The sequence below is a fragment of the Symphalangus syndactylus genome, chromosome 21, assembly GCF_028878055.3.
Source record: "Symphalangus syndactylus isolate Jambi chromosome 21, NHGRI_mSymSyn1-v2.1_pri, whole genome shotgun sequence".
NCBI lineage: Eukaryota > Metazoa > Chordata > Mammalia > Primates > Hylobatidae > Symphalangus > Symphalangus syndactylus.
The window spans coordinates 58,225,379-58,249,323 of record NC_072443.2 but is presented as its reverse complement, the minus strand read 5'-3'; the positions used below and the strand labels follow the sequence as shown (position 1 = coordinate 58,249,323).

The following is a 23,945-nucleotide window of genomic DNA, read 5'->3' as shown; positions in this document are numbered from 1 at the left end:
CACTTCACATTCACTAGGATAGCTATAATCAAAAAGACAGAAACAAGTGTTGGCTATGATGTGAAGAAATTGGAGCCCACACACACTGTTGGTGGGAATTTAAAATGGTGAGCACTTTGTAAAACAGTTTGGCACTTCCTCAAAAGGTAAGAATTTCCATATGACCTAGCAATTCTACCCCTAGGTATCTACCCAAGAGAAATAAAAACATGTCCACACAAAAGCCTGCACACCAATGTTTATAACAGCATAAATCATAATAGCCAAAAAATAGAAACAACCCAAATATCCATCAACTGAGAAGTGGATAAATGAAATGCGGTCTATTCATACAATGGAATATTCAGCCATAGAAAAGAATTAAGTACTTGTGAAAAGTAAAGTAGAGGTTCCTCTTCAAAGACTTTCCTCCCCGTCTAATTAGAAATAAATAGTAACTTCTCTTAGAAGCAAAATTTATTCAAAGACCTAACATTCTTAAATATCTGCTAGCCATAATAAATCAATGTACTTTATGTTCTTAGCTCCCACAATTTAGCCTAAATATTTGCCCTGGCATGGTTATACTGGTCCAAGCAAGCATTAAGTCATAGCCTGTTCTTCTTCCTTATTTGAAAGTGTTTTTACCTTTCTCAGCATTCCACAAGTTACTTCCTCCTTCCTTTGCTCTCCTCTGCTTTTGCCTCTTTTAAAAAATTCTAAGTTGCTAGCCAATCAAGACAAATACAGAATGTGAAGTCCCGTTTCAGCCAATGGAAACTGGACACAGTGGTAGGGTGGATATGTCAGGTTATAAATGACCCTGTTTCCTTTGTTTGGTGTACTTGTGGCAAAACTGCTGGTGAGTGTACCCTTTCTGCAGAAAGTATAAAAATGGCCTTGCTGAGAAAATTATTTATGTTCAAGTGCTATTTCTTTATGGCACCGGGGAACAAGCATTTCAAACATACTGACACATGTTACAACATGGATGAACCTTGAGATCATGGTAAGCAAAAGCAAGTCACATATTTTATGATTCCATTTTTAATTTTGTCAGAATAGGCAAATCTATCAAGATAAACTAGATTACAGTCTTGCTGAAATTACAGGAGTGAGCCACCAGGCCAGCTGGTCATACACCTTTTTTCTTTCTTTTTTTTTTGTTTTGAGACAGAGTCTCCCTCTGTTGCCTAGGCTGGAGTGCAATGGCATGATCTTGGCTCATTGCAACCTCCGCCTTCCAGATTCAAGCGATTCTACTGCCTCAGCCTCCCGAATAGCTGGGATTACAGGTGCACACCACCATGCCCTACTAATTTTTGTATTTCTTTTTAGTAGAGATGGGGTTTCACCATATTGGTGAGGCTGGTCTTGAACTCCTGACCTTGTGATCTGGCCACCTCGGCCTCCCAAATTGCTGGGATTACAGGCGTGAGCCACCATGCCTGCTGCTCATACACTTTAAATGAGTGAACTTTATGGTATATAAATTATATCTTAAAGCTGTTAGAAACAAACACACAAAGTGGTTACCCTCAGGCATTTGAAAAAAGAAAGCTACATTTACCTTTGTATGACACTCCTCTCTATTTAGCCACACACATATTTTGTTCATGCTTTTCTAGGTCCTTTGTTTTTTTCATGTCTTTCTTGGCCATTGCTCCTCAACAGTAAGTTTAGATCACTTCATTCTTTTTGCCTTACATTCCATTGTATGGATATTTCTTAATGTATATAACCAGCTCCTACTGACAGAGATTGAGGTTTTGTTTTCATTCCAGCTACTACAGACAATGCCACCTTCCAAGGAGATTGTATCAATTAACACGTTCATCAAGGATGTATGGGAGTGCATTTCCTCACATCCTCAGCCACAAGGTATATTATCTTGCTTTTTTTTTTTGAGATGAGTTTTGCTCTGTTGCCCAGGCTGGAGTGCAGTGGTGTGATCTCGGTTCACTGCAAGCTCTGCCTCCTGGGTTCACGCAATTCTCCTGCCTCAGCCTCCTGAGTAGCTGGGACTACAGGCACCCGCCACCATGCCTGGCTAATTTTTTTTTTTTTGTATTTTTAGTAGAGACGGGGTTTCACCGTGTTAGCCAGGATGGTCTTGATCTCCTGACCTTGTGATCTGCCCACCTCGGCCTCCCAAGGTCCTGGGATTACAGTCGTGAGGCACCGCACCCGGCCCCTTACCTTGTTTTTTGATTATTGCCAATCCAACGAGTGGAAAATTATAATTTTTTATGTACTTTTTAATTTAATTTAATTAATTTTTTTTTTTTAGAGACGGAGTCTCTCTGTCGCCCAGGCTGGAGTGCGGTGGCGCAATCTCGGCTCACTGCAAGCGCCGCCTCCCGGGTTCACGCCATTCTTTTGCCTCAGCCTCCCAAGTAGCTGGGACTACAGGCGCCCGCCACCACGCCCAGCTAATTTTTGTATTTTTAGTAGAGGCGGGGTTTCACTGTATTAGCCAGGATGGTCTCAATCTCCTGACCTCATGATCTGCCCGCCTCAGCCTCTCAAGGTGCTGGGATTATAGGTGTGAGCCACCACACCTGGCCTTATATGTACTTTTTTAATGGCTGAGGTGGAGCCATCTTTGTTATGTTTAAGAGCGTTTCATAATGTGTTTTTGTTCATTGCTTCCTTTGCCTTTTTTTTTTTTTCTTTTTCCCTGAGACAGGGGTCTCACTTTGTCTCCCTGGCTGGAGTGCAGCGGTAGTAATCTTGGCTCACTGGACCCTCGACTTCCCAGGCTCAAGGGATCCTCCCACCTCAGCCTCCTGAGTAGCTGGGACTACTGGCGCCCACAACCACACCAGGCTAATTTTTGTGTTTCACTAGAGACAGGATTTGCCCACGCTGGTCTCGAACTCTTCGCCTCAAGAGCTCCACCTGCCTCTGCCTACCAAGGTGCTGGGATTACAGACGTGTGCCACTGGACCCAGCCTCCTTTGCCAGTCTTAATACTAAGTTATTTTATTATTTTGGGAGAATTGCTACATCGAATATCAGCCCTTTGTCATATGTTTCCAGTATTTTTCTAAATTTGTACTTTGTCTTTCATTTTTTTTCTCTCTTTTTTTTTGAGACAGGGTCTTGCTCTGTCCTCCAGGCTGGAGTGCAGTGGCGGGATCACAGCTCACTGTAGCCTCGCCCTCCCGGCCTCAAGTGATCCTCCCACCTCAGCCTGAGTAGCTGGCACCACGCCCAGCTAATTTTATTTTTTTGTAGAGATGGGGGTCGCACCATGTTGATCAGGCTGGTCTCTAACTCCCGAGCTCAAGCCATCCTCCCGCCTCGTTCTTCCAAAGTGCTGAGATTGCAGGCGTGAGCCACCGCGCCCAGCCGTCTTTAATATTTTTCACCAGGCGGATAGTCTACATTTTTGTGTAGTCTTTTTTTTTTGGTGGCTTCTAATTCTAATTCTTCCTCTTCCTGGGTGTGTACTTAGTTTCTCTGAGCCACAGTTTTTTGCTCTACAAAGTGAGGTGATAATGCTCAGCACACGGTTTGCTTTGGCTCGATGAGAAATCCAGGTCTGAAAGCTTCAGGCACAGGGGCGGGCGCTGAGGGGAACAGCGTTAAGCGAGGCGCGTCAGCGGACACCGCCTGCCTGCAGAACTGGCTGGCCTCAGCTTCCCGCTGTTCAAGCACACGTGAGTGGCTCCGCCCCATCTGGCTTCTGACCAATGGACGAGCTTCCTAAGGCGTACCATCCCGACTCCAAGCCGCTTGGCTTTGAGGCGGGCTCAGTCTTGCTCGGAGTCCCGCCCCTTGCCGGGTCGAGCAATGGGCGCCTTCCGTTTGGCGCAGGCCCCGCCCCTGTCGCTCTCCGGCCTGCGGGCCGCAGGGCTCGTTCCGGAGGGCGGGCGCCACGGAGGCCGGAGTGGTCGCAGTTCGGGCGGAGGCCGGGTCAGGCGGGGCTGTAGGGCTGGGGCGGGCGGCGGGCGGCGGGCTGCCCGGCGGGACAGCGGCGGCAACCGGCGGGGGGCGTCCTGAGTTGGCGGACGGGGGCGCTGCCAGCTCCTGAGGGGCCGCTCGGGCCCCTTCCGGCCCGGGTCTGGTCGGGCCGCAGTAGCAGGGCGGGCTGCGGCGCCGGGTCTGGCCCTGGCCTACGGGCTAAGCGCCCGGCCCCAGGGCTGCGGGTCCGGCAGCCATGTGTGGATCTTGAAGCGCCATGTGGTCTTCTGAAGCGCTTTGACAGTTCTGAAGGGCTTTATATTGCAAACTGATCAAAGCGCTTTGTAGCCCCGGAAGCGCTTAGGTATCTCCGAAGCAGCGCTGGGCAAAGTGAAGGCTTCCTGATCTCAGAAGTACGTTGTGGGCTTGGAAACCAACGGAAGCCTTTAGTAAATTTTGGATCGCTTTGACTTCTCTGACACGGTTTGGCATCTCTGAAACCTTGAGAACTGTGATGGGCAGTGGAAAGAAGAGGGAAAGGTTAGTGAGGCTAGCCTCTGGCTCTGCCCTTGTGTCTTGCTCTCCTCCTGGGCCCGGGGTGGGGGGAATCTGAGGTGGGGCCGCCAGGAAGAGTGGTGTTGGAATCCAGGCCCCCTGTACCTTGCAGGTGCCCATGGCGTCCGAGCGGGGCAAGGTCAAACACAACTGGAGCAGCACGTCGGAAGGGTGTCCCCGCAAGCGCAGCTGCCTCCGGGAGCCCTGTGATGTGGCCCCCTCCAGCCGGCCAGCTCAGAGGTCTGCGTCGCGTTCTGGAGGGCCCAGCAGCCCCAAGCGCCTGAAAGCCCAGAAGGAGGACGATGTGGCTTGCTCGCGGAGGTTATCCTGGGGCTCATCTCGCCGCAGAAATAACTCCTCCTCCTCCTCCCCCCATTTCTGGGGCCCTGGTGTGGGCGGGGCCGCCTCCAAAGGCTGCCTGATTCCGAACACTCGGGGGTTCCTGTCTTCAGGGGGATCCCCTCTGCGTCCTGCCAACGCCTCTTTGGAAGAAATGGCTTCTCTAGAGGAGGAAGCCTGCAGCCTTAAGGTAGGTGGCTGCCACGCTTTGCAATCAGTGAAGCCCCTTCCACATGGCTTGAGAGGTTGGGGATGGGAATTTTGGTGGAAGGAGACTATAAAACATTTAACATTACATCCTTGAAGGTCTGGAGGCTCTTCCTGGAAGTCCGCTCCACCCAAACTCGAAGACCTAGCAGTCTTCCAGGCGCGTGGCTGAAGTTAAGTAGAGAGGTAATTTTCAAACTCGGCAGCACTTTAGAACTACTTGGAAAGCTTTAAAATACTTGGGCCTGCCTCCTACCCCAGAGAAACTGATTTATTGGGCTGAGGTGTGGTCTGGGCTTCCAGGTTTTTCAGTGCTCCCCAGGTTATTGTAAACGTGCAGCCCCGTTGGAGAATCACTGCAGTAGAAGGTGGATTATGTGCTCAAGAGAAGAATGTATTTATTTTAGTTGTCAGTTTAAAGAATTGTGTGCCCTTGTACTTTGAACCACTCTGAATCACAGAACCAAGAATTGTGGTTCTTGGTGTAGCTTTTCTCCAAAGTCATAGTTTCCAGCATGTTGGGGTTTTGCTTGGTGATGCTAGTTTTTTTTTTTTTGGAGGTTAAATTGTTAGTTCCTTAATGGAAACACGCAAGAGGGTTTCATAAGTACTTTGAGCAGACAAAGGAGTGCTTCACGGAGAAGGTATATTTCGCTCATCTACTCAATCAAGGCTTTGAACAAATATGTGTTGAGGGTTTAGTTTGTGCCAGGCGATGTTCCAGGTGTTTGGGATTCTTTACTAACAAAACAGATCACTTTCCCCTTAGAGTTTGCATCCTAGGTTTTGAAGCTCTGAGTCTTAAGAAGTGAGAAGTTCTGCCTGTGGAGGAGTGGAGAAACAGTCTTATTTGGGATGAGACGGGCTGCCTCTAGAGAGAGAAAATTACTTTACGAAAGCAATTAAAACAGGCCCTAAAGAATATGGCTTTGTTTTTAAGCCTAGCAAGGAGGCTGTATCTGACTGTTTGTCTTGGGGACTCGTAGGCTAAGTGCCCCTGGTTTTTTCAATGTGGACCTCACTGTCTGAACTCTTGTGTGGGCAGGTGGAGTTTTTCTTTTTAAGTTCACAAATAATGGTGAGTTGAAAAGCCCTGTCTCTAGCGTAGGAATGCTGAATTTGTCTCAAATCAGGTAAGTATGGGACTTTGCTCATACAAGTTAATCTTGCCATTAATCCTTGATACAATTTCAGTAGACTTGGGTACAGCATAAAATAATACCAATTGATTAAATTTAGCTTCACTGACAATTTATAGATAGAGTGAAACCTGGTACCGGGAGAGGCAGGAAATTTATTTTACATAGTCTTTCAGGTGTGCTGAATCCCTGGCTGTCCTAAAGACGTGGAACTCGGGTTTGAGGGTGTGGTCTAATCTGGGTGGGTCTAATTGTAGGATGGACCCACCTTTCTCTCATTAAGGCTAACGCGGCCTTGTTTTGCAAGAACTCAATGGTTTCAGTATAAGCACTTGAGGGTTATTGTGCGCCATGCACTGTTGGGTCTGGGAGTGATGAGCTTGTAGGGAGCAGTCTGGTGGGAGGGCTGGAGGGGTGGTCATATGACTGCCCACAATGTGGTATGATGGAGTAGTGAGCCCAGAATGGAGGCTGGAGAGCGAGGTAGGGGGCGGATTGCAGCAAGGTGTTAGTAGCCAAGGGAATTTGGATTTTATCCTAAGGACAATGGATTTTATTCTAAGGGACAATTCCCTTAGAATTGTATTTTTTTTTTTTTTTTTGAGACAGATTCTTACTGTGTCACCCAAGATAGACTGCAGTGGCGCGATCTCTGCTCACTGCAACCTCCACCTCCCGGGTTCAAACAATTCTCCTGCCTCAGCCTCCCAAGTAGCTGGGACTACAGGTGTGCGCTATCATGCCCAGCTGATCTTTGTATTTTTAGTGGAGATGGGGTTTCACCTTGTTGGCCAGGCTGGTCTCTAACTCCTGACCGCAAGTGATCTGCCCGCCTCAGCCTCCCAAAGTGCTGGGATTACAGGTGTGAGCCACCATGCCCGGCCAATTGTAGTCTTTTTTTAAAAAAAAATTTCATTTTTTTGAAACAACTTCCCAGGCTGGAGTGCAGTGGTGCAATCATGGCTCACTGTAGCCTCAAACTCCTGGGGTCAAGCAATCTTCTTAAATAGGTGAGAATATGGGCATGTGTCACCACACCCTGCAGATTAAAAATTTTTTTTTTGGGCTGGGCGTGGCGGCTCACACCTGTAATCCCAGCACTTTGGGAGGCCGAGGTGGGGCGGATCACGAGTTCAGGAGATCAAGACCACCCTGGCTAACACGGTGAAACCCTTTCTCTACTAGAAATACAAAAAGAAAATTAGCTGGGCGTGGTGGCAGGCGCCTGTAGTCCCAGCCACTCGGGAGGCTGAGTCAGGAGAATGGCATGAACCCAGGAGGCAGAGCTTGCAGTGAACTGAGATCAAGCCACTGCACTCCAGCCTGGGCGACAGAGTGAGACTCAGTCTCAAAAAAAAAAAAAAAAAAAATTTTTTTTTTGTAGAGATGAAGATCTCACTCTGTCGCCCAGGCTGGTCTCAAACTCCTGGGTTCAAGCTGTCCTCTTGCCTTGTCCTCCCAAAGCGCTGGGATTAGAGGCATGAGCCACTGTGCCAGCTGGATTGTCTTCTAAGCAATTAGAGAATTTATACAGGGCTTTACACAGAAAAGGAAATTGTATTGTAGAAAGATCACTCTTGTCGAGTGAGGATTTTTATATTATCCTGATCGTCTATCTCTAGGACTGCTTAGGTCTCTTCCTGGAGTATATGTTTGTCAGTTTAAAAACCAAGTGTACAGTACTTGACTCATCTTGATGAATTACAAAACACCTCTTACCTTCCAGCTTCATCTGTACCTCTTCCTGCCTTGCTCTGTAGTCATCTGTGAACTTCTCTGTCCTGGTCCTAAGTCCTTCAGCAAGCATAGCCGAGGGGTACTCACAAAAATGGCATGTTCATCCTCAGGTCCTTCTAGAGTCCTCTCACCACTCTCCTGTGTCTGCTCTGTAAACTTTTTTTTTTTTTTTTTTCTTTGAGACAGGGTCTTGCTGTGTCCACCAGGCTGGAGTGCACTGGCATGATCATAGCTCACTGCATCTCAACCTTCAGGCTCAGGCGATCCTCCTGCCTTAGCCTCCCAAGTAGGTGGAACTACAGGCATGTGCCAACCTGCCTGGCTAATTTTTTTTTTTTTTTGAGACAGAGTCTTGCTCTGTCACCCAGGCTGGAGTGCAGTGGTGTGATCTCGGCTCAATGCAAGCTCCGCCTCCTGGGTTCATGCCATTCTCCTGCCTCAGCCTCCCCAGCAGCTGGGACTACAGGTGCATGCCACCACGCCTGGCTAATTTTTTTGTATTTTTTAGTAGAGATGGGGTTTCACTGTGTTATCCAGGATAGTCTCAATCTCCTGACCTTGTCATCCGCCCACCTAAGCCTCCCAAAGTGCTGGGATTACAGGCGTAAGCCACCGCGCCCGGCCTGCCTGGCTAATTTTTTATGTTTTGTAAAGAGTCTCCCTATGTTGACCAGGCTGGTCTTAATCTCCTGGGGTCAGGCAGTCCTCCCACCTTGGCCTCCCAAAGTTCTGGGATTACAGGCATGAGCTACTGTTCCTGGCCTTGCTCTGTAAACTTTGAGGGTTACACAGTTGACTTTGTTCCCTTCTCCCACCAGCCTTTAACACATCTTTCTCTGTGCCAGGTCACAGAATATTCTGAGGGGAAGGTGTTAGACTGGTCATTTTAGAATAGGTAGAGATCCCTGCTGGCTGACCTCACATCGTTCCCTTCTTACCTCCAGGACAGTTGGAGATGTTTTATATTAGCTGATGATCTTCATTTACTCTTCACAGAGGAGATTAACTGTGTGACAAGCACCTTCATGTAGTAAGGATTATTTTTACTATGACATCTAAATGTCTACATTCAATTTAGAGTAGGAAGAATGGAAGGGAAAGTTTGAGCATGTATGATAAGGCTTGATCAACTATGATTCTCGATGTTTGACCTATAGACTGTCACATAATCCCAAGAGTGTCGTGAAGTAGGTGGTATTATCTCTACATATGTTAGTAAATACCTTCATATCAATTAACAAATATTTAAGCACCTACTCTGTGTAGGCACTGGGCAGATGAGATTCAGAAAGGTTAAATAAGCTGACCAAGGCCATGCAGCTGCTAAGTGGCCAAGCTGTGGGGTAGTATCAGATCAGTCCAACTTCAAAGCCAGTGTTCTTTGCACTGCTGCCTCTGGGAGCACCTGCTCTGTCCCAGCCTGGCATCAGATGTAGGGGTGGCAAGATGAAGGTGCTAAGGTCCCTCCCTTGAGGAGCTCTCTGCAGGGTGAGTTAGCCCAGGCACAGTAAAGCACTGGGTATCGAGGCTCTCGAGTGATAGAGCTTTTGCACATCCCCTTTCCTGCATCTCCACTTGGCACATGTCCAGTGCTCACGTGGAACACCAGGCTTGGGGCTGTTGGTGCCAAGGACAATCAGGCCATGCTTCACAGACTGAAAAGTCACTCACCACAGGGCAGTGAGTGGAGTGCTGTAACAGGGATGGGTTTGGAGTACCCAAGGGTCAGGGGAATGAGCGACTGACCATCAGGAAGGTCCTCACAGAAGAGGTGACACCTGAGTCTTACTGATGGACAAGGAGGGGGACAGGACATTTCGGGCAGAGGGAGCAATATGTGCCCAAAATGTCAGGAAATGCTGCTTGTCTGGAGTGCTTGGGGCACTGCTGGCCCTCCCTTCTCTCATTCATGCTCTTCTGCATTCCCTGGACACTTGGGTGTTTGGAGGAAGGCAGAAGATGAGGCTAGACAGGAAGGATGGGGCCAGTCTATGAAGGGTTCCTGATGAGCTCAGGGGTGGGGATTATTCTTTAGGCAAATGTGGAGCCCTGGAAGGGTTCTAAGCCAAGGCTGAAGTGTTGGGGTTTGCATTTTAGAGCTCCTCTGGCATGCTGCAGGGAAAGGGTAGGAGGGAGAAGACAGGGAGCTGATGAGGAGCTGTTGAAATCCTTCAGGCTACTGGTGATAGGGCTGGAGCAACATCTCCACTTATCTTTCCTTCTTTCCTTTGGAGATGCACAGTTCACCAAGCAGTGCTTCCAGGAAGAACGAACTCTCTCCTTTATGAAGTCAGGTGGTTTGTCTCTTACCTTCTGCCCATGGTCTACCTACTTCTTACCTTTAGAGCCAACTATCACCTGCTGAAACTAATCCTCGGTGACATTGATCCATCTTAGGTCCTCCAGCCTAGGAGAGTGTTTCTCACTTTCTCTCTTTTTTTTCCCCCTTCCTCCTTCCCCCTTCCCACTCCCCCTCTTTTCCTGTCGGTCACCCAGGCTGAAGTGCAGTGGTGCAGTTGGCTCACTGCATCCTTGATCTCCCAGCTCAGGTGATCTTCCTGCCTCAGCCTCCCAAGTAGCTGGGACTACAGGCATGCACCACCATGCCCAGCTAATTTTTCTGTATTTTTTGTAGAGATGGGTTTTTTTGCCATGTTGCCCAGGCTGGTGTTGAACTTGTGGGCTTGAGCGATCTGCCTGCCTCAGCCTCCCGAAGTTCTGAGATTATAGGCAGGAGCCACCACGCCCAGCCAACAGTGTTTCTCACTTTCATATTTCATTACTCCTTTTCCTTGGCTTCCAGGATGTTAGGGAGAACTTGAGTTTGAATCCCGGTTCTGCCACTTACAAGCCATGTAGCAGTTTCACATTCTGTAAAAGAAGGATGACGGCTATAGCACTTCTGTAAATTGTAAATCTGTATGAAAACATAAGGTATATTATTATACTCCTAATTTTTTTTTCTCCCCCAACTCCAGTCTTGGTCTTCACAACCAGAGATGGCAAAACTGCTGGTCTGCGGACTGGATGTAGCCTGCTAGGTCCTTACAGTATTTACATTTTGGGACAATTCACATTCAGAAATTATGACTCCAGGCTGGGTGCAGTGGCTCACGCCTGTAATCCCAGCACTTTGGGAGGCTCAGGTGGGCAGATCACTTGAGGCTGGGAGTTCAAAACCAGCTTGGCCAACATGGAGAAACCTCATCTCTACCAAAACTACAAAATTTAGCTGGGCGTGGTGGCACATGCCTGTAATCCCAACTACTCAGGAGGCTGAGACAGGAGAATCACTTGAACCTGAGAGGCAGAGGTTGTAAGTGAGCCGAGATGGCGCCACTGCACTCCAGCCTGGGCGACAGAGTGAGACTGTCTCAAAAAATAGAATTTATGACTCCAGTCTAAGTCCCTACCTTGAACTGAAGAATTGAATGACGTCACCTCCCCACTTTATGTCCCCTTTCCTTATTTTGTTTTTCTCCTTGGCAGTTATCACTCTCTAACATACATATTTCACTTGTCTTACTTTTCTCCTGGTTTTCCCTTCCCTTACCAGCTAGAATGGGAGCTCCAGGAGGCGGATGTTCTTGTGTGTTATTACTATTATTATTTTTTTTTTTGAGACAGTGTCTCCACAGGCTGGAGTGTCTCCACAGGCTGGAGTGTCTCCACAGGCTGGAGTGCAGTGGCACAATCTCGGCTCACTGTGACCTTGACCTTCCAGACTCAAGCAATCCTTCTGTCTCAGCTCCTGGAGTAGCTCGGACTACAGGCGTGGGTCACTGCACCCAGCTAATTTTTGTATTTTTCTTGTACAGATAGGGTCTTGCTATGTTGCCCAGGCTGGTCTTGAACTCCTAGGCTCAAATGATCCTCCTGCCTTGGCCTCCCAAAGTGCTGGAATTGCAGGCATGAGCCCCACCACACCAAGGCTTGTTTTTTTTTTTTTTTTTAATTGAACGCTAAACCCACAGGTCCAGAACCGTGCCTGCTGGCACAGAGTAAGTGCTTAGTAAGTGCTTGCTGAATGGTTGAAAAATGCACTAAATTCAATATTTCTGGTTTTACTTGAAAAAAACAGAATCTCTAACTCTGATTCTCTACTCTGAAATGGCACTAGTTAGAGGTGAGGAGCAGCTGCCCGTCTGAGGGTGCAGATACTCTTCAGTTTGCTGCAGATCTCACCCTCTGTGTTGTATACCTGGCTTCAGCGGGAGCAGAGGGCAGGGGTGGAGAAGCAGTCAAAGTGGAGATGGGGCCTTAATAGACAGGTGGGAACACAAAATGGGATGGAGGGAAGGACATCGCAAGCAGAGGAGATAAGATGTGCTAGCAAATGTGTAAGAGGGTGTGATGGGCCAAGGGTGGCAGGTGGTTGGTGGCAGGCAGAAGAAGGCACTAGAGAAGAGAGCTGGGAAGTTGGGGCTGTGTCTCACAGGGCAGGCCCTGGGAGTCATCAAATTTATTATTAGTATTAGAGGCCAGGCACGGTGGCTCATGGCTGTAATCCCAGCACTTTGGGAGGCCAAGGCAGGCAGATCGCTTGAGGTTAGGCCAACGTGGTGAAACCCCATCTCTACTAAAAATACCAAAAAAAAATTAGCCAGGTGTGGTGGCAGATGCCTTTAATCCCAGCTACTCGGGAGGGAGGCTAAAGCACAAGAATTGCTTGAACCTCAGAGGCGGAGGTTGCAGTGAGCTGAGGTTGTGCCACACACTCCAGCTTGGGCAACAGATTGAGATTTTGCCTCAAAAAAAAAAATTATATATATATATTATATATATATGAATTCCTTAAATTTAAAAAGATATAAAGAAAACAGGCTGTGCACGGTGGCTCATACCTGTAATCCCAGCACTTTGGGAGGCCGAGGCGGGTGGATCACCTGAGGTCAGGAGTTCAAGACTAGCCTGGCCAACATGGCGAAACCCCGTCTCTACTAAAAATACAAAAATTAGTGGCCGGGCGTGGTGGCTCACGCCTGTAATCCCAGCACTTTGGGAGGCCGAGACAGGCGGATCACGAGGTCAGGAGATCGAGACCATCCTGGCTAACACGGTGAAACCCCGTCTCTACTAAAAATACAAAATATTAGCCGGGCACGGTGGCAGGTGCCTGTAGTCCCAGCTACTTGGGAGGCTGAGGCAGGAGAATGGCGTGAACCCGGGAGGCGGAGCTTGCAGTGAGCTGAGGTCGCACCACTGCACTCCAGGCTGGGCGACAGAGCGAGACTCCATCTCAAAAAAAAAAAAAAAAAAAAAAAATGCCAGGTGTGGTTGCACATGCCTGTAATCTCAGGTACTTGGGAGGCTGAGGCAGGAGAATCTGTTGAACCTCGGGGACGGAGGTTGCAGTGAGCTGAGATCGCACCACTGTCTCAAAAAAAAAAAAAAAAAAAACAAAAATGACCCGTAACCTCCTTTAACAAATAATCTCTCTAGACACATGTTAGAAAATTCAGAAAGTAAGAAAATTTAGTAAGTCCAGAGAGGTTCAAAATGATAGGAAACACCACCTTTCCTATTCATCTTTGTGAAGTTAGCAGCTGCCAACAGTTTGAGTACTTTCAGGAAAACAGATGTCTATATTAACAAGTATAGATTTCTAAAGGTTTATGATTTTTTTTTTTTTTTTTTTTTTGAGACAGAGTCTTACTCTGTTGCCCAGGCTGGAGTGCAGTGGTGTCGTCACGGCTCACTGAAACCTCTGCCTCCCAGGTTCAAGCGATTCTTGTGCCTTAGCCTCCCATGTAGCTGGGATCACAGGCATGTGCCACCATGGCCCAGCTAATTTTTGTAATTTTTAGTAGAGACAGAGTTTTGTCACCTTGCCCAAGCTGGTCTTGAACTCCTGAGCCTAAGTGATCTTCCTGCCTCGGCCTTCCAAAGTGTTGGGATTATAGGCATGAGCCACCGCGCCCCGCGTGTTTTTATAGAGATGGGGTTTTGCCATGTTGGCCAGGCTTGTCTCGACCTCCTGGGTTCAAGCAGTCCACCTGCCTCGGCTTCCCAAAGTGCTGGATTAACAGGCATGAGCCACTGTGCCTGGTCTGTATTTACTTTTGAGAGGAATTTAATAGAAATGACTTAGGAGTGCAAATGGGATAATGGTTTACTGCTTATGGAATGGCCTTAGGAGGACATCTGTGGAGTGTTCTTACACCCGGCAGGGATTAGACTGGATTAGAATTCCACATCAAAATAGTCTGGCAAACAAAAAGTCTGGCTTTTTCTGTGTGGAGTCCTGGAGTGAGTGGGTGCAAGAGGGGGCTGAGGCTTCACTTCCGTCTTGGAGGGGGTTTGTTGTTGGGAGCAGTCTATCTTGATTGACCCTGGTGCAGTCACTGAGAAACTCAGGTATTTTCCAAAACCAAGTTGATTATTTGAGGGGAAGTGTTTGCAGAGAACTTTCAGGAGGCTTTGGGTATGGTGGGAAAAACACTGCACTCAGGACTGGGGGATTGGAGTTCTGGGGCTAGTCCTTCCCCTCACTGGGTCCTCAGGTTTCCTTTACCCTTAGATATGGGATTGGGCTAGCTGGTTTCTAGGGCCCTTTCCAGTGGGAAGAGCTTGAGCTGCTGTTTTGCCTGAAGTGTAGTCCTTGCCTTCCAGGAGCTTGCAGTCTGGTTTAATGAGAGTGTTCATTTCAGCTCCTTCCCTCCCCCTGCAGTGAGAGGATATCATCTGCTGAGCATGAGTAGGTGAATGCTAAGAAATGGCAGCAATCAGCCCCTCTTACAGTGCCACTTCACCACCTGGAGAGAACCTTTGCCTTAGCCACAGTCACTTTCCCTTTGACTGGTAGAACCACCACTGATTTATAATTTGCCAAATGCTTCATGTACGAAAGTGCCCTTGGAACAGCCCTTTCAATTCTGTTTTTTTTTTTTTCCAGGTCGATTCCAAAGATAGTTCTCATAACTTCACAAACTCTGAATTTGCAGCTGAAGCTGAGGGTCAGAATGATACAATTGAGGAACCCAACAAGGTCCAGAAAAGGAAGAGGGATAGACTTCGAGACCAGGGCTCCACAATGATCTACCTGAAGGCTATCCAGGGCATCCTGGGGAAATCGATGCCAAAAAGGAAGGGAGAGGCTGCCACTCGGGCAAAACCAAGCGCAGCAGAGCGTCCCAGCCGTGGAGAAAGACCAGCCAGGGGTGAAGGACCAGCCAAGACTGCAGAAGGAGCAGCCAGGAGTGTCACAGTCACTGCTGCTCAGAAGGAGAAAGACTCAACCCCACAGATCAGCGTGGAGGAGGATAAGACAGTGCCAGAGAGGAGCAGCTTCTATGACAGGAGAGTAGTTATAGACCCTCAGGAGAAACCCAGTGAGGAGCCCCTTGGGGACAGAAGGACCGTCATTGACAAATGTTCTCCACCCCTAGAGTTCTTGGATGACTCTGACTCTCATTTAGAAATCCAGAAAGTGAGTAAAGCTTGCACCAGGCATCTGACTTTTTAGTTCTCTTGATGAAATGTGTTCCATCTTTCTAGTTTGATCCTAAGTGTTACTAATTAAAAACAGTACTTTACTTAACCAGGCCTCCAGGAAACAAATTGATGATTTTCTTCTAACATACTTTTCAGATTTTCAGAGTTATTAATAAACCTAAACTAAGTGCTTTTTTTTTTTTTTTTTAAAGAATTTATATGTTGGGATATGGGTTTAGCTGCTGTGTAAAAGGCCAAAATAATAGTGGCTTAAACAGAATATAAGTTTGGCTTAAGAAGGATGGCTCCATCATATCAGAGATAGTGGTACCTTTTGTCTTGATTCTCTATCACCCCTCAACACATTGTCCACCTGTTGGTGTGAAATGGGTACTCTGATAGGACTCAGGGTTTGTTATGTGGGCATTCTGGCCAGTGGGAAGGGAGAAGAGGAAAGTGCATTCCTTTCCTGTTAAGAGCTTGGCTTAAGAGTTGCACATGTTGTATCTGCTGTTGACAAGAGCGGGGAAACCCGGCTGACATCTGGCTGCAAGGGAGTCTGGAAAATCAGCCTTTATCTAGGCACACTTGTACCTGGATAACCAGAGAAGGAAGGAGGAGGAGGGAAACTAGTGATTTTTAACATAGCTTATAATTGAGGGGAAACATTCCTCCATCTTTTTTTTGTTGTTTTTGAGACAGAGTGTTGCTCTGTTGCTCAGGCTGGAGTGCAATGGTGCGATCTTGGCTCACTGCAACCTCCACCTCCTGGGTTCAAGCAATTCTGCCTCAGCCTCCTGAGTAGCTGGGATTACAGGCGTGCTCCACCAAACCGGCTAATTTTTGTATTTTTAGTAGATACGGGGTTTCTCCATGTTTGCCAGGCTGGTCTCGAACTCCTGACCTTGTGATCCACATGCCTTGGCCTCCCAAAGTGCTGGGATTACAGGCATGAGCCACTGCACCAGGCCGCATTCCTCCATCTTACTCGTCTCCATCCATCCTTTACTACTGCTCTGCAGGCAGCTTCTCTCATCTTTAGCTCTTTCTTCTAGTACTTACCTCATGTTTCTAAATAATCTTTACTGTTGATCAGTTTTTCAGTTTTAGATGTCTGAGGACTTCCTGCTTGGGAGATGAGAATTTAATTCTCTATACCTCCTTCAGAAGCACCCACACCCAGGGACACATTAGCTTCTCCTTTCTGCAGCCTCCCTGTGTGGCTTGAATACCTTTTGGGTTAAGTCTGTTTAAGATTTGTTACTGCCATGTTCACAGCTAAGTCGCCTTGTATACTCTGATCACATTTTCTTTCTTGTAAAACTTCATTTTCCTTAAAGTTCATCATTACTTTGTTTTTCCTTTGGTTTTCCCGGTACCTTTCACTAATTAATCCCCATACTGCGAGAGCCATAAAATTCTTCTCAATACTGTCAAAATAAGGAATCTTTTCCTTTTTTTTTTCCTCTCTTGGAGGTATATGTCCTCAGCCCTCTGTCGTCCTGCTCTGGTCTGGATTGCCTGCCCTCAGGCCAGCTGGCAGCTGTCTCTCTGGAGCCTCCTTCACATTTCTCCCGGATTGAGTCTTCTGCTACCTATACTCTGTGTCTTCTCATGTTCTTCCTTGGTTTACTCTCACATTTTGGTGGAATACTTTTTCTAGTAGCTTCTTGAGAAAGGGTACATGGAGAAACTTTTTTTGGAAAACGTGTGTCTGAGATTGCCTTTATTTTACCTTTAACCTTGATTACAAGCTTGGCTGGTTTTGGAATTCCAGGTTGGAAACCGTTTTGTTTGGGATTTTGAAGGCATTGCTCCTTCTGGGCTTTTTTTTTTTTTTTTTTTTTTTGAGGTGGAGTCTCGTTGTTCTGTCTTGCCCAGGCTGGAGTGCACTGGTGTAATCTTGACTCACTACAGCCTCCACCTCCCGGGTTCAAGTGATTCTCCTGTCTCAGCCTCCCGAGTAGCTGGGATTACAGGCGCACGCCACCACACCTGGCTAATTTTGTATTTTTGGTAGAGACAGAGTTTCATCATGTTGGCCAGGCTGGTCTCGAACTTCTGACCTGAGGTGATCCACCTGTCTAGGCTTCCCAAAGTACTGAGATTACAGGTGTAAGCCACCTTGCCTGGCCTCTTCTGGTTTTCTTGATGTCTGAAGCTATGCTGGTTCCTGAACCTTGGTATATGATTTTTTATTTTTTATTTTCTTTTGCTTTGAGACAGGGTCTCGCTCTGTCGCCCAGGTTGGAGTCCAGTGGTGTGATCTCAGCTCACTGCAATCTTCGCCTCCTGGGTTCAAGTGATTCTCCTGCCTCAGCCTCGTGAGTAGCTGGGATTACAGGCGTGTGCCACCACACCCAGCTAATTTTTGTATTTTTAGTAGAGATGGGGTTTCACCATGTTGGTGAGGCTGGTCTCGAACTCCTGACCTCGTGATCCGCCCATCTCAGCCTCCCAAAGTGCTGGGATTACAGGTGTGAGCCACTGTGCCTGACCTGTATTTTTTTTTTTTTTTTTTTCCTCTGTGGAATCTCGTAGAATATCTTTTGATCTCAGGGCTCTGAAATTTCATGGTGGTGGTGTCTACTTTGCTTAGCATGGGACATTCCCTTTCAATCTAGAAACCCTTGTACTTTAGCTGTGGGAAAAGTTTGTGAATTACTGTACTTCGCTGATGTTTTCTTTCCATATTTTTCTTCTCTCTCTTTCTAGCTTCTCTAGCTTCTTTCTCTTATTTGGATGTTGTATTTTTCAGGACTGGTCCTCTAATTTTATTGCCTTTCTCTCTCGTTTCTAGCCAATTTCTTGCGTTACTTTGTAGGATATTTCCTTTTCTTTATCTTCCAACCCAGCTGTTTATTCAGTTTTACTTTTCTGCTGTCATACTTTTATTATCCAAGAGCTCTTTTGTTTTTTAATAACATCTCTGTTCATGTTTCATCTTCTGTTACCTCTTTTAGGGAATTCATGGTAGTTTTTTGGCTTGGTTTTAGTTTTCTTTAAGTTGCTTCTTTCTGTTTCTTTTCATCTCTTCTGTGTTAGAGGCTGTCTTCACGTGTCTGGTAATCTTTGGTTGTCTGTTTATGATCAAGAATGGGAGGAATAAAAAGCTATTTGGAAGCTCTGAGCGTAAAGACTTTGAGCTTTGCTTTGGGATGATTGAGAGTGCATAACCCTCTTCCCCTCGCCATGTCACTGCTTTTAGGAAAGCCTCGAGACTGGTCACCTTGCCCAGAGGAGTGTTTTTCAGCCTGCTTAGGAGGAAAGGTGTCTGGGAGCTGGGTAGCGAAAGGGGCGGCTGCGGGTGCGGCCTCAGCATTCACTTAATCTTTCTCTTTTTGGTGCAGTACCAGTGCCCTCCACTGATCTGACCAGGCCTTATTCTAGAGCTCCTCTTGTTTTACTGTCTTCAAACAACTCACCTTCTCTGAGTATGAGGAGAGAATCTGGGATCTAACTCATTGGAAACCAGATTTCACCCTGTCCTCCTCATTTTAATGTTCTTCTGTAACTCCAGTTCCCAAGGTGCCCCAGCACTGCGAGTGCCTGCTCTGTTCTAAGCTTTCCTGGTGCCTGGCTTAGGTCTCAGCCGTCTCTTGGTCTGCCAGTGAGGTGTTATTTGGCCATCTGCTTTCCAGCCTGCAATGCATGATGGCTGTAGTCTCTTGTTGTTCCTGTTCTGGTGTTTTTGTTATTGTAGAGGGGTTTTATTTGTTTTTTGTTTGGTTTTTAGATTCTTTAGTTTTAGTGAGGTTTCAGGAAAGAGTAAAATAAGTCGAATTTGTTCAGTCCATCCTTAGCCTAGAAATGTTCTGGGAAAATTTCTTGATTATTTGATTTCTTGTCTGTTTCTTCTTTTTCTGGACCATCTATTTTGTGCTTGGTCTCTTGGATGGAAATTCCAATTTTCTTCCCAGTGAATCCTTTTTAAAAATTTTTTCTGGATGGTTTCTTCAACTTTATCTTCTTTTTTTTTTTTTTTTTTTTTTTTGAGATGGACTCTCACTCTGTCACACAGGCTGGAGTGCAATGGCTTGGTCTCGGCTTACTGCAACCCCTGCCTCCCAGGTTCAAGCGATTCTCCTGCCTCAGACCCGTGAATTGCTGGGACTATAGGCGCATGCCACCATGCCTCTAATTTTTGTATTTTTAGAAGAGACGGGGTTTCACAATTTTGGCCAGGCTAGTCTTGAACTCCTGACCTCAGGTGATCCATCCGCCTCGGCCTCCCAAAGTGCTGGGATTACAGGCGTGAGCCACCGCGCCTGGCTCAAGTTTATCTTCTAACGTTTGTGTTGATTTTTTTTTTTTTTTGGTCTTTTTTTTTTTCCCATGTGTGGTTTTTTTTTTTTTTTTTTTTTATTGCTGCTAATTTTTTTTTTCTTTTTTGTCTTTTTGAGATGGAGTCTCACTCTGTGGCTCAGGCTGAAATACAGTGTTGTGATCTCAGCTCACTGCCACCTCTGCCTCCTCGGTTCAAGCAATTCTCCTGTTTCAGCCTCCTGAGCAGCTAGGATTACAGGCGTGGACCACCATGCCCGGCTAATTTTTGTATTTTTAGCAGAGACAGGATTTCACCATGTTGGTCAGGCTGGTCTTGAACTCCTGACCTCAGGTGATCCACCTGTCTCGGCCTCCCAAAGTGCTGGGATTACAGGCATGAGCTACCGCGCCTGGCCAGAACTTTTTTTTTTTTTTTTTGAGACGGAGTCTCGCTCTGTCGCCCAGGCTGGAGTGCAGTGGCGCAATCTCGGCTCACTGCAAGCTCCGCCTCCCGGGTTCACGCCATTCTCCTGCCTCAGCCTCTCCGAGTAGCAGGGACTACAGGCGCCTGCCACCACGCCCGGCTAATTTTTTGTATTTTTAGTAGAGACGGGGTTTCACCGTGGTCTCGATCTCCTGACCTCGTGATCCGCCCGCCTCGGTCTCCCAAAGTGCTGGGATTACAAGCGTGAGCCACTGCGCCCGGCCTGGAACTTTTAAAAATTAAAAATTTTAGGCCGGGTGTGGGTCTCATGCCTGTAATCCTAGCACTTTGGGAGGCTGAGGTGGGTGGATCATGAAGTCAGGAGATCGAGACCATCCTGGCTAACATGGTGAAACCCCGTCTCTACTAAAAATACAAAAAAAATTAGTCGGGCATGGCGGCAGGTGCCTGTAGTCCCAGCTACTCCTGAGGCTGAGGCAGGAGAATGGCGTGAACCTGAGAGGCGGAGCTTGCAGTGAGCCGGGATCGCGCCACTGCACTCCAGCCTAGGCGGCAGAGCAAGACTGTGTCTCAAAAAAAAAAAAAAAAAAAAAAAAAGTTTTTGTCATCCAGGTTGGAGTGCAGTGGCATGATCATAGCTCATTGCACCTTTATTCTGTGGTCCCCTTGGTTTAACTTTTCTAAGCATCAACTTTTGTCTTTTGCTGGGTGGGGAAAGGGCAGGCCCTCTGCACAGGGTGGGAGCAGGGGTCTGGAGATCTTGACAGACTTCAACTAATCTATTTTCATCTGCAACTTCACCCTCACTTTGAGAGGTCTGGCACCTCCAATTCCTGAGTCTTTCTGGGGTCCTGTAGTCTGGTTCTGGGTTTTTCCTCACTGAAGGCTTAGGTTTTGGCTATCTGATCTCCTTGGCTGATAATCATTAACCCATCTGTTTTCTATGCTCTGTTATCTGTGAATAACATCCAATTCTTATTTAATTTGCTTTGCTGTTCATTTTGTGTGCTTTCCCCTTGTAGGTTTATACCTTTTCAGATATATTTCCTGTAACTTTAGTAGGGTTTTTGGGTGGGAAGGACAAAAACTATATGCTATATATATAATTGGAAATTCCTACATAAAGTAGGTTTGTAGGGTATTTTCCTCCCAAATATGTAATGGGTGTATTTTCTGTCTAATGTAGATCGTCTTACTTGGTTGCCTTGAATTCCATTGTGTGGATGAATTTTCTAAAGTTATACCCAGACTTTTGTTTATGAGACTGGATGACATTTAGGTTTTCTCTTACATACCTATTTGGAGGCAGCACAGTATGGTAGGTGAGCATGTCAGTGTTGGGATCAGACCATTTGGGTTTAAATCCTGGCCCTGCCACTCAAATTAGGATCTTGAGAAAGTCAGCCTCTTTGAACCCCAGTTTCTTTCTGTATGTAAAATGGGCTAGCTCTTCAAATGTTACCACTTGTAAAAAGCTAATACAGGGTCAGATGCATTTTGGTTTTACAGCCTCTGTTGCAGCTATTCAACTCTGCATGAAAATGGCCATAGACAACATACAAGTGCATGGGCCTGACTGTATTCCAATAAAACTTTATTTACACCAGCAGGCAGTGTGTTGTTTAGTGAGGTTTCAGGAAAGACTAAAATAAGACGAATTTGTTCAGTCTACCTTAGCCTAGAAACGTTCTTGTGGGCTACAGCATGCGGAACTCTGAATTAATACATGATTACTCTTTGCTCAGTGCCTAGTAGTAGGTGCTCAATAAATGTAACTTTAAATTTTACCATCCAGGCTTAAACCTAAGGCAGTCTTTTTTTTTTTTTTTTTTTTTTTGAGACAGAGTCTTGCTCTATCACCCAGGTTGGAGTACAGTGGCTCACTGCAACTTCTGCCTCCCAGGTTCAAGTGATTCTCATGTCTCAGCCTCCTGAGCAGCTGGGGTTACAGGCGTGCATAACCACATTTGGCTAGTTTTTTTGTATTTTTAGTAGAGATGGGGTTTTGCCATGTTGCCCAGGTTGGTCTAGAACTCCTCAGCTCAGGTGGTCTGCCTGCTTCGGCCTCCCTAAGTGCTGGGATTACAGGTGTGAGCCACCGTGCCCGGCCAAGGCAGTCTTGAATATAGGCAGTCTCCTATTTCCCCCCTCCTGTGCCGACAAAAAAAAAATCTAAAAACATTTTCTTGGCCAACTTGACTCTAGAAACCTTTCAAGGATTTAGATGACATTATTATTATGTCTGTTTATGGTATATGTTTCTAGTTACATGTACATTTTTGAAACTGCTTTTTTCCTTACTTTGCCATTTTCCTATCCAGTCAGTGATTAAATTTCCCTGTTTGATGATTGTTTTGGTTCATTTGAAAGAGGATCCAAATGAGAACTGTATGTCGCAATTTTTAAATGTGTCAAGTCTCTTTGTCTCTATAGATTCTTCCTTCTCCCCCTCCAAGATGTTGTAATTTATTTGTTGTAAAAAATGGGGTCATATGTCTCGTTTTTGCTGATGAGAATATAGCACTTTTTGAATCTGTGTATTGTTCTTGGAAATTTTATTCCAAGTTGCAAATAGTCATATCACATTTGGGCAGTCTTGTTTCCATTTTTCCTCGAGGTGTGTTTTTGGGATTGCCATAATGTGACCACCTCCAATTATTTTGCAGACATGTTAACGATGTGTTACTGTATATGATAAACATTTTAACTTTCAGGTGCACATATACAAAAGTAGACTTGTAGTTCCAATATGTCTCACTAGAAAATTCATCAGGGAAACAAAACACAAAAGCCTTGTCAAGCTTAGGCAAGACCGCAATTTTTTATTGTCTGGGTTGATGGAAATTTTCTGTTATAAGCAACATAGTTTTTGAAGGATTGTTCTCCCTTATAGACAAGTTTTTAAAGGTTTTAGGGGAAATTGCAAACGTTCAAAGTAAACAGAATAGTGTATTGAATCACCAGGTGCCTATCACCCAGCTTCAAGAGTTCAGATTAAATTTAAAATGTGCTACATTTAAGTTAGCTTGCATTTTAGAAAAGATTCTTGTTTGGATATTTCTGCCATTCAAGCAGTAGCTGTAAGAAGTCTAAGGCAGGAAAGTGTAAAATGGGAAATGGGTAATTCATTTAAGTGTTGGTTACTAATACTTGTTTCCGATAGAGTGTAGATAGGGGTATGAAATATTAGTACAGGCAACATAAACAGTTTTGTTCCATTTTAATCAGGTAATTTAGCTAGAATGCTCTTTCATTGTGAATGTTTGTTTTATTATGTGAATTACATATACTCATAAAAATATTAAGAGAACTTTGTAAGGCCTCTTGCTCAAGCCTTCTGGCATTGGCAGGTATAGATGGCTGCTTTAAGAAGAAATGATGGCACTTAAGTTTTATTTCCAGCATGAATTGATATTGATGTGCTTACTATATTTCTCAACCTGCTCTGCATCACAATTCTAGGGAGAATTAAATGCGGATTCCTTGGCCCCACCCTGGACCTATTGAATCACAATATCTCAGGGTGGAATGGGCCTTAAAAATCTGTTTTTAAAATGCTCCCCAGTTGATGGAGATGTGACGCTAAGTTCAGGCACCATTTATTCTAGAAATTCAGCAGATATTCATGAGCACTTAGTATCTGCCAGGCACTGTTCTAGGTGTTGGGGAGACATCAGTGGAAAAAAAATAAAAATTCCTGACCTCGTGGAGCTTACCTTCTCTAGTAGGACAAAGCCAATTTAATGCAAGGGATGGTTGTTTCAGTTACTATTACTAGTTAGTAGCTTAAAATAACTTTTCTTTTGCTCTCAGTACTGTGGGTCAGGAATTTGGAAAGGCGTAGACTGGGCAGGTCTTTCTTGGGGAGCCCCATGTAGTTCCTTTCAGATATTGGCGAGGGCTTGTCGTCATCTGAGAGTATGACTGGGCTGGAC

The 23,945-nt window shown here is 46.1% G+C and overlaps 1 protein-coding gene across 5 annotated transcripts in view; it reads left to right on the top strand.

Annotated features, from left to right (window-relative positions):
* The first annotated feature begins 3,812 nt into the window (after window positions 1-3,812).
* The window catches only part of TATDN2 (TatD DNase domain containing 2), a 33,060-nt gene continuing 12,927 nt past the window's right edge, over window positions 3,813-23,945 (top strand). For 2 of the 5 annotated variants that reach the window (XR_008653679.2, XM_055260516.2), the window contains exons 1-3: window positions 3,925-4,428; window positions 4,556-4,972; window positions 14,761-15,294. Coding sequence is in view for 4 of the 5 variants with exons in the window: in XM_055260516.2 (XP_055116491.1) it covers window positions 4,562-4,972; window positions 14,761-15,294 (945 nt within the window). In the remaining variant the exon portion in view is untranslated. Of the gene's footprint in view, window positions 4,429-4,555; window positions 4,973-14,760; window positions 15,295-23,945 lie in introns of all 5 variants that reach the window. The other 3 variants (XM_063630395.1, XM_055260515.2, XM_063630394.1) reach the window with 3 other exon arrangements.